The sequence below is a fragment of the Silene latifolia genome, chromosome 1, assembly GCF_048544455.1.
Source record: "Silene latifolia isolate original U9 population chromosome 1, ASM4854445v1, whole genome shotgun sequence".
In the NCBI taxonomy this organism is placed as follows: Eukaryota; Viridiplantae; Streptophyta; class Magnoliopsida; order Caryophyllales; family Caryophyllaceae; genus Silene; species Silene latifolia.
The window spans coordinates 42,218,523-42,230,062 of record NC_133526.1 but is presented as its reverse complement, the minus strand read 5'-3'; the positions used below and the strand labels follow the sequence as shown (position 1 = coordinate 42,230,062).

Sequence of the window (11,540 nt, the reverse complement as noted above, 5' to 3'; positions counted from 1 at the left end):
TTTCAAAGACAAAAAAGCAGGCCTAAGTGTCCATATCTCTTGGTCAGAAGTTTTAAACTCGACATTTTTTTTTAAATCTTAGTTTTCGGAGAGATGAAAGTTATGAAAAAAATCGTCATTTTCTGAGCTCGGAAACACGAATTATAGTCAACTTAAAAGTTTCCGGTTAAAAAATTGAGGTATTTTGTATAAAGTGCCAAAACTCAAGGATATCTGTGAATTTTCGATTCTTTAATTAACATCGAGGTTGAAATAAATTTTTTCTTACTAGCTACACACATATAAACTGAAATAATACAATTAATCTCATCCCATGATCAAATAAAAAAGCAGGCTAAGGTCATTTTGGTCATATAGAAAGACAATAAAATCACCCACGTTCACTTGACAAAAAAGCAGGCCTCTAAATTTCCAATTTTACCCTCGTAAAACTTTTCCAATTTCCACATAACAGTATTAACACAACACATCAAATGGGTATTACCGTAATAAGCAGCTGTCTGACCATATTTATACGAGTAATATTTTATTATTTTATTCAATTTAAGGTAAGACTCCAATTAAATAAATAATAAATATATAATATAAATAAATAAAGTAGAGAGAGCGTGACTTATCCCGGCGCCTAAAACGAAAGGTGGCTACAAAAAAGTAGAGAAAGAAACACACATAGAGAGAGAACTACAAGTATTGTTTTCTAGAGAGAGAAAATAAGTCCGTTAGGATAACGACGTTGTCGGACGTCAAACACTTGCCCCTTAACTCGCCGGCGGAATTAAATCCCCAATTTCAAGTCCGGCGGAATTAGGGTTTCAAATAAATCGAGTTTATTTTTTCAAGAATTAGGGTTTTTTTTGTAAGATTCTGGAACTACCCATTTCAATTGGAGGTCTGAATTGCATTATATGAAGTGGGTTTTTGGATCTGTTGCTTGGATTTACGAAAGTTTGGATTTTTGATTTTCTGGGGAAAAATAAATCATGTTTACACCACAAAAGAAGATATTCTCTGGGTGGTCTTCAACTCCAAGGAGTGAAAAGCAGAAGACTCCTGTGTCAAATTCCAATCTTGCCCCTAGAATTTCTGATGGGTATGAGAATGGAGATAGAGAAACTGAGGATTTTGTTGATTTGGGTGATAAAGTTGCTAACCTTGAGAAAGAGGTTTGTTTATTTCATCTCTTCTTTCGACTCTCTCCGTCCCGGTTATTTTGTTTACCTTTTATACATTTCTCTGACGGGTATTTTAATTATTGAGACGGTGGAAGTAATATTTGTCACTTAATTTTGGAGTTTTTGGGATTTTTGTTTTATGTTGCATTGTTTGTATGATTTTGAATTTGTGGGCTTGTGTTGGGTTGTATAGAAGAGTAGATCTTAACTCAGTTTTCGAGGAAATGCAGTGTTTTAAGTTGGAGATGTTGATTTGTATTGACTTGGTTTTAATTAGGAGTTATAGCTGATTTGGGGTCAATTGCTTATGACTTTTGTTACTGATATATAAACATTTAATTTAATTCTTATTTTTATTTAATCTTGCTTTCGTCTGTTCTTTTGTCTTTTTTCTGTTGAGTAATGTTGGGTTTATAGCAGAAATTTTTATTTTGTTTGCCTGTTGACTTTGATATGCCTACGAGTTCTGTATTTGGAATATGGGATAGTTTTTGTACTCAAGGGTTACTTCGTTTGGAGCTGATGTGTAGGACCCTTTTTCTGGTTTAAATTTATGAAGAGCGAATCCGTATGAATTTCGTTTGAATTTTGGCGTCTATGTTGCAGTTGAGTGGAGCACACAAGGAAACTACAGTAATTGCTACCGAATTGTGTATCTTGCACTTATTAAGTTAATTAACTCAAATCATTTTCCATCAAACCAAAGCAACTGGTCAAGATTATGAAAGCTGGTTGCGTGTAAACTTGGTGCTGCACGGCTGCTTTTTTTCTGACTAACTATGAAGTGTGTGAGATCTAAGAACTTGTGTATAAATGACGGGTAGCCAGTTTTGATTAGTTGATTGCCTCCAGTGAATCTACTGAAACAGTGAGGATAGAGTTGCCAACTTGCCATAGCTATCATAGTTGTTAATTACGGAGTATTTCTTTATTTTGTTTCTGCCATGTATTGTTGATCTTTCCTTCAGCTTGTTTTTACTGCGTTTAATCATCTAATGTCGACAAATCGACAATTGTTTGGTGCATGTCTGATTATGTGCATGTTTCTTTCAGCTTTTCGAATATCAATACAATATGGGGCTTCTCTTGTTGGAGAAGAAGGATTGGAGCTCAAAGCTTGAAGACATCCAGCAAGCGCTCGACGAGCAGAAGGATGCCCTTAAGCGAGAGCAGGCAGCTCATTTCATTGCAATATCTGATTTTGAAAAGAGAGAGGAGAATTTAAGGAAGGCATTGGGGGTGGAAAAGCAGTGTGTCCTTGATGTAAGATACCTGGTCTTCCTATTTTAAGCATTATTGTATGCTTGGCTTAATCAGCCAACTCTTAGCATCCAGAGATTATATGCTGTTTTGTTCGTCCACTGTCATCAATTCCATAAACACAAATTCTCATTTGTGACCACACATATCCGTCACTCTTGAGTGACGGATACCATTTTACCTCACAAAGTACCCACTTTTTCTCTCTCTGCAACACTATTCATGTGGTCCCCTTTCTCCACTAACCCATTTTGTTACCATTTTTACTCACAAAATATCCGCCACAAATGGTGACCCGTCACAAGGGAGACCAATTGTTCCATAAATTATGTGATCCTTGTGGTGAAAAATTATCCCCCTTTCGTACATTCATTTAGTTAGCGTTGAAAAAAATTCAGTAATTTTGTTTCCTGATTTTCATTTTGATATGGTCAGTGCTGTTTTAATTTTGTTGAAGATTGCTATAGATAGCAAGTCTTTGTTTGAAGACAACTTATCATATTCTAGAGCATAGGATATTAGTAGTTATCATGACAAGCTGTTATGGAAATTTAACATTTGCAAAAATTACTGTTAACACATTCAATCATATTATATCTTCTATATCATGAAAGAGTTTTAATAAATTTCTAAACTTTTTATCCTCAACTTACACACATTTGAGAGGAATTGATTTATCTTCAAGCTTTCCACGTTTAACTTATGTGTCCCTGTTTTTAGTTGCTATTAAAACATTTCTTTATGTTGAGCTTTAGTATTCTCTAGTGTATGAGGAACACGTGATGTTCGTATGCTTATTGATGTTTCTGTGTAATTATAAAATGTTCTGGTGACCATGTATTTTTGCCTTTGAGATGTACTGCTGTTTTTATTTGATTTGCTGCTGGTAATTGCAGATGGAGAAGGCCTTGCGCGAGATGCGGACAGAGCATGCAGAGATAAAATTCACCGCTGATTCAAAGTTGGCTGAAGCCAATGCGTTGGCTTCAAGTATTGAGGAGAAGTCATTAGAAGTCGAAGCAAAGCTACGTGCAGCTGATGCTAAGTTTGCTGAGGCTAGCAGAAAGAGTTCAGAAATAGAGAGAAAACTGCAAGATCTTGAACGGCGAGAGGGTGCACTTCGAAGGGAACGGATGTCCTTCAATTCTGAGTACGTGATGAAGCTATTACAGTTGTCGAGTACTCTAGTTATTAATCAATTATCTTACCTCCATTTCTGGAAATAGGGTCCCAGTCCAATTAAGATTTGGCTTTTTGTGGGAAGGACATACTTTTTACTAGACCAGGCAGAACTGGACCGGCCCCAGACCCAAACAGATAATGGTTTTTTTATTTAAAATTTTTTAACCTTGTTGTCCTGTTTTTGTTTACAGGAAGGATGCTCATGAGGTCACTATGTCCAAACAAAGAGAGGACTTGTTGGAATGGGAAAGGAAGTTACAGGAAGGTGAAGAGAGATTGTGTGAGGGTCGCAGAATTCTGAACCAAAGAGAGGAGAGAGCCAATGAAGTTGACAAGGGCTTGAAACTGAAAGAGGTTGAATTGGAGGAGGTGCAGAAAAAGATGGAGCAAGCTAATGTTGATCTGAAGAAGAAAGAGGAGGATATCACCCAGAGACTGCACACCTTGATTATTAAAGAGAAGGTGAATTTATGTATGAGATTGCCTATCTTTCTGAAGTTCAGAAATACATGTGATACTTAATTTGATTGTTCGTGTGATTGCAGGAATTTGATACCGTGACAAGTAGAATTGAAGGAAAAGAGAAAGAACTACTTGTCCGCGAAGAACAGCTTAACGAAAGGGAAAAGGTGAGAGTTACGATCATGCTGAGTGCTGAGAAAGTACAATGAGTCTATACCATTTGGTTTATTTGAATTTGTATATAATTATATATCACTAAGTAGATGATCATAAATGAAACAATTAATCACATGTCATATTATCTCATACTGGACAAACTGATTACGGTATATTAATATATTATTTTGTAGTCACTCTTATTTGGAGTAATGAATAAGTGAAGAATTGGCAAACCTTATTCAACTCCTAGCTTCAGTTATTGTTTTCCCTTTTTTCTCTTGGGTTATGTGAGCTGGGACGTGTCCTTTTGTTTGCTAGAAGACAACTAAACTGTAATGCGGACTACTTGTTTTGTAGAACGAGATGCAGAAGCTTCTTGAGGAGCACAAGTCTCAATTAGATGCTAAAAAGCAGGAGTTTGAGTCTGAGATAAATCAAAGGAGAAGATTGGTTGATGAAGAACTAAAAAGCAAAGTTGTGGAATTGGAGAAAAAGGAAATTGAAGTTAGTCACATGGAAGAGAAAGTTAGTAAGCGTGAAAAAGCATTGGACAAGAAGTTAGAAAAGCTCAAGGAAAAAGAAAATGACCTCGAAGTAAAGACAAAAGCTTTGAAGGAAAAAGAGAAAGCCTTGAAGGAAGAGCGGAAATCCGTGGATATGGACAAGAAACAGATACTGATAGATAGCGAGGAATTGCTGAAGCTCAAAGACAAAGTTGAGGAGATAAAAGCAGCCAATGAGGAACAAATGCTGAAAATACAAGAAGAGAAGGAAAAGCTTCAGCTGACTGAAGAAGAGAGATCAGAACATTTACATCTTCAATCTGAACTTAAAAGGGAGATAAGTCAGTGCAGGTCCCAGAGAGAAGTGCTCTTGAAGGAAGCTGCTGAGTTAAAGCAGGAAAGGATGTCATTTGAGCAAGAGTGGGAAGCTCTTGATGAGAAAAAGGCAGAAATCGAACGGGAATCGAAGAGACTAACCGATGAAAGAGAGAAATGGGAGAAATGGAGGCATTTGGAAGAGGAAAGATTGAGGTGTGAGAGCCTTTCTTCTCAGAAGAAATTAGAGGCTGACTGCGAAGCTTTTAAGTTGGACAAAGAGTTATTTGAAGCCTACATGAAGCAGGAGAAGTCACTGGTGTCAGAGAGAGAACAAGCCGAACGAAGTAAAATGAGCGATGATTTTGAACAACAGAAAAGAGATCTTGAGATTGAATTGCACAAGCGGTTTGAGGAGAAGGAAGCAATCCTTTCTAAAAGAGAACAATTGTTCGAAGAAGAGAAAGAAAGGGAGCAAAATAACATAAATTACTTGAGAGAAGTTGCTGAAAGGGGATTGTCGGATTTGAAAGAGGAGGAACGGAGGATGGCGAAGGTGCAAGAGGAAGTCGCAGAGAGTAAGAAGGAGATGGAAGGGCGTAGACATAGTATCCAGAAGGATATTGACGAACTTGTCGTCCTTAGTGGCAAATTAAAGGAGCAGCGAGAACAGCTTTTAAGTGAGAGGGAACGGTTTATTGCCTTTGCAGATAGATTGAAGAGTTGCGAGCATTGTGGGGAAGTGACCCGTGTATTTGTGCTCTCTGATCTTCAGTATGATAGGAGCGAGATCCTTCCACTACCAAAGCTGGCTGAAGATTACATCAGAAATAGCTCTAAATTGAAGAATGATGTAAGATCTCCTATTGGTGTGAATGTAGAGGCTCCAACTCCAGCCAAATCTACCTCTTGGCTTAGAAAATGCACGGAGAAAATACTGAAATTATCCCCGATCAAAAGAGGAGAGTTGATTGCTATTGAGGATACTGTTGAAGACACCTCTCTATCGGACCAGGATGATAATGCTGGGCCATCTTCCATTAGGTATGATTTTGCTGAAGAAATTCAAGAATTATCTTCATTTGATGTCCAAAGAGAACAAGTCAATGACGATGAAGTCCGTGGATTGGTCGACGATGAGAATAACAAAGATCCGGAAGTCTCCCACAATTCTGATTTGAAAAGTCAGCAGCCATCTGGAAAAAGAGAGAGGGCCAGATTTAGCCGGACACGTTCAGTTATGGCCACCATGAAAGATGCCAAGGACATACTTGGAAATTCACTTGAACTTGGTGATAATGAGCGTCCAAATGGCAACGATGTAGACCAGGAGCTATCTGAAAATGTAAGGAAGGGCCGGAAACGTGTTCGTCCTCATGCCACTTCACAAACTACTGCAAGTGCGCAGGATGAAGGAGAGAGTGAAGCTCGTTCTGATAGTATTGCTGCTGGTGGGCCCAGAAGAAGGCGGCGTAAAACTACAGCCGCTGAGCCAGTGCCTGCCCTAAACCGATATAATCTCAGAAAACCAAAGACGTAAGTACCCCGAATAAACTCTTATTTCCGTTAATTGGAAATTTGGAACTTCAGAATTGAACTAGGAATGCATAACTTGTCTTGCATATTTGAATAATAGAATCCACCCTGGATAATCATGAATTGTGCACCTATTCATCTGCTTCCAAGATTCAACTGTGTATGTTTTAAGTCTGTTTCTTCACTGCAGTGTGGACACAGTTGTAGCTGTCAACACGTCTTCTGATTCTAGAAGAGTTAGAAATGAAAATGGAAAGAGGGAGAAGCCGGAAGGAAATTCCAGACTGGGACCCACTGATTCAGCTGGAGTCGCCAGTGATAATACCGGAAGTGTAAATTTGATGCAGGTAAGGGTTTTCTGCATGTTTTTACTGCCCTTGCCCATGACGAGTTAATAGTAACATATACGGGGTGAGATTGACGTGTTTTTATAATGATCTTTTCATGGGACTGCCTTAAATAGAAATTTGCACTAATGTTTGTTTTGTACTGCCAGGCCGAGGTTATGGAGGCGATGAATGAACTCAGCACTCCTGTAATTCACAGGACGGTTGAGACTACCGAGGTAAGTGAAGAAGTGAATGGAACTCCCGTCAGACCTGTCGAATATGGTGATGAAGCGAATGAATCATTGGGTAGTTCTAGTGGTGATGATGATGATGATGAGGTTGAGCATCCAGGCGAAGCCTCCATTGGTAAAAAGCTATGGAATTTCCTAACCACATAATGTACGCCAAAGCATGTAGAGCTTCGACTACATTTCATTCTACTTCCCCCCTCCCCTAGTGTCATTTGAGTGTGTTGTGTAGTAGCATACTTATTGTTGAATCTAGTCAGCTCTCGGTATCTCCGATCTATTTTTCGGAAGAGATCCCGTTTTGTGTATGTAATCCTACCAGATCCTAGATGAGTGTAGTTGTGTCGTGGCACTGGGCGTTTTTGGGCGTGAGACTTAGCTTACCACATTGTTTAAATGATTAAATTTGTTTGTATCACTGGATTGAAGACTAGATCATTGTATTTGTATCAAAGACTAGATCATCATTTTCTCAAGGTTTGCATATTCTGTGCCAAGTTTTTTAGCTCCTTATTAGAGTTGGAGCTGCATTGAACCTATAGCTCAGAAGTATTAATCAGGAAATACGTAATGTAACATAGCACGAAATAAGAAATATAAGATTATCGTATGCATACAATGATCTCATCCGACGAGTTTTATCCAATGACATAGCACAAACAGTTGATAAAACGCAACAAACATTGTCCGAAACATCCGAATTTAAACATAGAAATTAAAATATACACAAATCAAAGCATCTCAATAATCTCAATTACACCGCAATGGCACAATCTATCAGCCTCTAGCCTTGAGCTCAGCAAGCCTCCTAGTAAGATCATCCTCATCAGCCTTCTCCGCCGCGGCAGGCGCAGCAACAGCATGTCCTGCAGCCTGTGGTAACCCGACTGAAACCTCAAGACCGTAATCATCCGCCACCTGCTGCATCAAGCTATTAACTTCCGTCTCTGGAGTCGAAAGCGAAGTACTTCCAGCCATTGAACTATCCATAAATTCAGCTTGAACCTCCATATTCACAAACTGCTTCTCAAACTGATCCATCGTTTCCGACATTTTCTGCAAATTTCCAGTATTCAACGAGGACTCAAGTGATTTGACGATATTACCCATGGATTTCCCGATAACCTGCATTTTGGCCTGCGTATCAAGCCTGGAAACGACGGCGTCTAACCTTGAAGAAAGACGAAGGTAGTTCATCTGCTCAGTACGCTTGCGAATGGCGTTTTCGGCGTAGATTCTAGCGCCATCCATGTTACCTTTTTCGATGGCTTTTTTGACCTTGAGTTTTTCGGATTTCTCGTCTTTTTCGCACTTGCGTGCTTGTCTTTGGAGAGATTTAGAGGTGAATTTTAGATCCATGATCTGATTCATAAGCTTCTCTGTGTTCCCCATGGTTGGATGATCTGATTGAAGAATGATCGGAAATTAGGGTTGGCGTTTGTGGAAAGAGGGGTTTCTGATTGTGAAATTGAGAGGGAAGACAAGGTCGGAAAGTGCGTGGTGTTATAGATTATATATAGAATTTAAAAAGCGCGTTTAATATTGTGCTTGTTGTCTAGTCGGAGACGCGTATTGTTGAGGTTATGCCCAAAGCCCAAAGATCATCCCCATTTCTTTTCTTCTTCGTTACCTCTCAACAGTCTAGACATCATCATAAACCAATTTAACGTCATAACATTAAGTAATGGATGGTAATGTATAGAAAAAATAATATATTTAAATAAATTTATTAGAGGTAATTAACCGTCAATTACTTTTGAGATAATGATAATGAAAAAGATCCTAACTACCCAGAACCCGCATTCGTTATTAAGAATGTCACTGAGACGGGGTGGTGCGGATTACAAAAGAAACCCGTATCTAATGTCCAAGATTTGTACAACGGAACTTTTTAAACCCACACTTGTCTCGTGGATATCGATTGACCCATGATTGACCCACCAAATTACATTTTTTAGATGAACCAATTTTTAAAAAATATAGTTATTGAATCTAAGGGTAAGATTATTGGTAATCTTAAGATAGGACTTACAAGACTCACTCAAGACTACCAATAATCTTACCTTAGTTTTGTCAAAGTCTTAAGTTGAGTCTTGAATTTTAGGTGAGTCTTGACCCCACTATGAGGGGGTAATTATGAAATGAGTGGTTTTCATGTGTCATTTCTTTTTGTAAAAAAAAAAAAAAAAAAAAAAAGGAGTGTAGTGTAAAAGTAGATTCTGAGGCGAGTACGACGGAAAATGTATAAAGTTTGAGTTGAGTTTGAAGCGAGTCTGAACAATAAAGAAATAATAAAAGTTAGTGAAAAGCTGATGTGACAGCGTTTTAAAAATTTAAAGAGTCTTACTGATAATCTTAACCTAAGAGATACAAATCTTTTTCAGTGTTACTTTTTCACATTTGCATTTTAGTCTTTAAACATACATTTTCTCATAATTTTTGCATACTTTACCCCTCCTCTTAACAAAAAAAACCCAAAATTGTGTCTTTCCTCCTTCCTCAAACCCTAGTCAAATTACTACTAAGATTTGCAACTTTTGATCACCAACTCATCATTATCGCGTAGTTTATCCTCGTATTAATTAGTCCATAGAATACCTTTTGCCAAAAAAATTGGTTTGGAACCCCATGCTTAGAAAACCGAAATATGTGTACTACCTCTTCATTATTTTTTCGTTAAGAGTTACAATTAGATAATAGAATATGTTTTTACAATCATGATTAATAATTTTGAATAAAATGACTCTTTTTTACTGTAATTTAGTTTAATACTTTAAGGTTTTCAAGTTTATTATTGCTAAGGGTGGTTAATTTGTCGGTAGTGCAGCATCCCTAAACGGAGTTTAACTACCGTGCACAGGTAGTGAGGATAATTGTATGTGCGTGTTCGAAGGGGGCAGTGTGCGTACAAAGACTTTTTTACGGTTGACGGTCGAAGGTGGGCACACTGGTAGACAAACCTATGACCGGTAGTGGTAGCTCGAGTCGGGGTGGATGGGTAGGGGCGGTTTAGTAAGGTCTGCTAGTGGGTGGGAGAGGTGGTAAGTCGTGATGAGTTGGTGGTAAGCGTTTTTTTGTTAATGTATTGTAAGGAAAATGGGAGAATGAAAAACTAATTGTGAAAATGAGAGGGTTAAAAATGTAAAATGCTTATGTGAAAGAGTAAAATCCGTATGTGAAAGAGCAATGCCTATCTTTTTTTTTGTCCAAATCTAATACATACAAATCTTGCAATCCTAGAACAAACACATAGATGCAACAATAATTATATCCAAAGCTGCATTTTTTTAGTCTAATACTTAACAATACATGTTCGATCTGATACCACTGAAGGGTTTTGTAATGAATTTCGACATATTTGAATTACAGAATTTTCAAGATCTCATGCATGTTAAGTATTAAGATTAACAAAAAAAGGATGATTAGCTTTAACACCCCAATATATTGAGAGGAAAGTTGTCCCCCACATCGGGAAAATAAGGAGCTTATAATATTGAAGAGTTAAGAACGATAAACACCTAAGAGGGGGAGGGGGTGAATTAGGTGTACCTTTTAAAAATTTTCTCGTTTACTTGGTTAATGACTAACACAAGTAAGATCTATTAGGTACGAGTTTGAGAAACTTAATGGATTGTAAGTTCACAAACGGTACAGCAGGTCTATGCAACTGTATGATGAACTGTTGCACAGCACTGGCAACGAGATAGGTAGATAAAAATGTAAAGGATAAACGAATGTAAAAGTAAATAAACAAACAAGACGATGTTTTAAAAATTGGTTCAGCTCCTACTCCGGAGCCTACGTCCAACCGTTATTTTATTGCTTGTTTAGAAATTTACTCAAACTTAACTAAACCCCTTACAATGAAAATAACTCGCCAACCTACTCCGGTTGCAATTGCTTGAAGCTACTCCGCTTCAAGACTTTCCCTTGCTCAAAGCTACTCCGCTTCAAGACTTAAAGTTCTATCTCAACGGTTTTCTGAGTCGAGAATCTCGGTGGTTCACTTAAGAACATGGAGATTACAATTAAGACCTAAACACGAGAATCATTGAACATATTCTTTATGCAACAGATTAAACGAACGATACTTGGAGATTTTGACTTTGAAAAACAAGTGAAGACTTTTGAAAAAGAAAACGGTTTTGCAAATACTTGAAGAACAAAGCTTAAAATCTTTGAAATGATTTTGCAAATGTTTTACAATGAGTGTTCGAAAAGTCTTGCAATAAATGATAAATGAAGTGGCTATTTATAGAGAAAGGAAGTGTGTAAGAGAAGGATCTTAACACTTCTTTAATCTAATATCCATAGGTTTGTAGTATGCATTTTCATTTAAAATTATAAAAGAACAATCAGGTTTGTGAGGCTCAA

General features: G+C 37.6%; 2 protein-coding genes across 2 annotated transcripts; one reads left to right on the top strand and one right to left on the bottom strand.

Annotated features, from left to right (window-relative positions):
- Positions 1–579: 579 nt before the first annotated feature.
- On the top strand, positions 580–7,642 carry LOC141604684 (protein CROWDED NUCLEI 1). The gene is made up of 8 exons (XM_074423140.1): positions 580–1,163; positions 2,226–2,435; positions 3,329–3,582; positions 3,806–4,076; positions 4,160–4,243; positions 4,593–6,589; positions 6,780–6,936; positions 7,086–7,642. Exons 1-8 carry the CDS (start codon positions 981–983, stop codon positions 7,314–7,316), a joined length of 3,387 nt encoding a protein of 1,128 aa, XP_074279241.1. The 5' UTR covers positions 580–980; the 3' UTR covers positions 7,317–7,642.
- Positions 7,643–7,746: 104 nt separating this feature from the next.
- Positions 7,747–8,778, bottom strand: LOC141604693 (ESCRT-related protein CHMP1). Its single transcript, XM_074423150.1, has one exon. It carries the CDS (start codon positions 8,556–8,558, stop codon positions 7,944–7,946), a length of 615 nt encoding a protein of 204 aa, XP_074279251.1. The 5' UTR covers positions 8,559–8,778; the 3' UTR covers positions 7,747–7,943.
- Positions 8,779–11,540: the final 2,762 nt, after the last annotated feature.

What these genes read in the sequence shown, in the direction of transcription:
- LOC141604684 (XM_074423140.1), top strand. Translation starts at nt 981, where the DNA reads ATGTTTACACCACAAAAGAAGATATTCTCTGGGTGGTCTTCAACTCCA. An exon ending in TTGCTAACCTTGAGAAAGAG is followed by an intron (nt 1,164 to 2,225) that starts GTTTGTTTATTT and finishes TGTTTCTTTCAG; the next exon opens with CTTTTCGAATATCAATACAA. An exon ending in AATCTCAGAAAACCAAAGAC is followed by an intron (nt 6,590 to 6,779) that starts GTAAGTACCCCG and finishes TCTTCACTGCAG; the next exon opens with TGTGGACACAGTTGTAGCTG.
- LOC141604693 (XM_074423150.1), bottom strand. Translation starts at nt 8,558, where the DNA reads ATGGGGAACACAGAGAAGCTTATGAATCAGATCATGGATCTAAAATTC.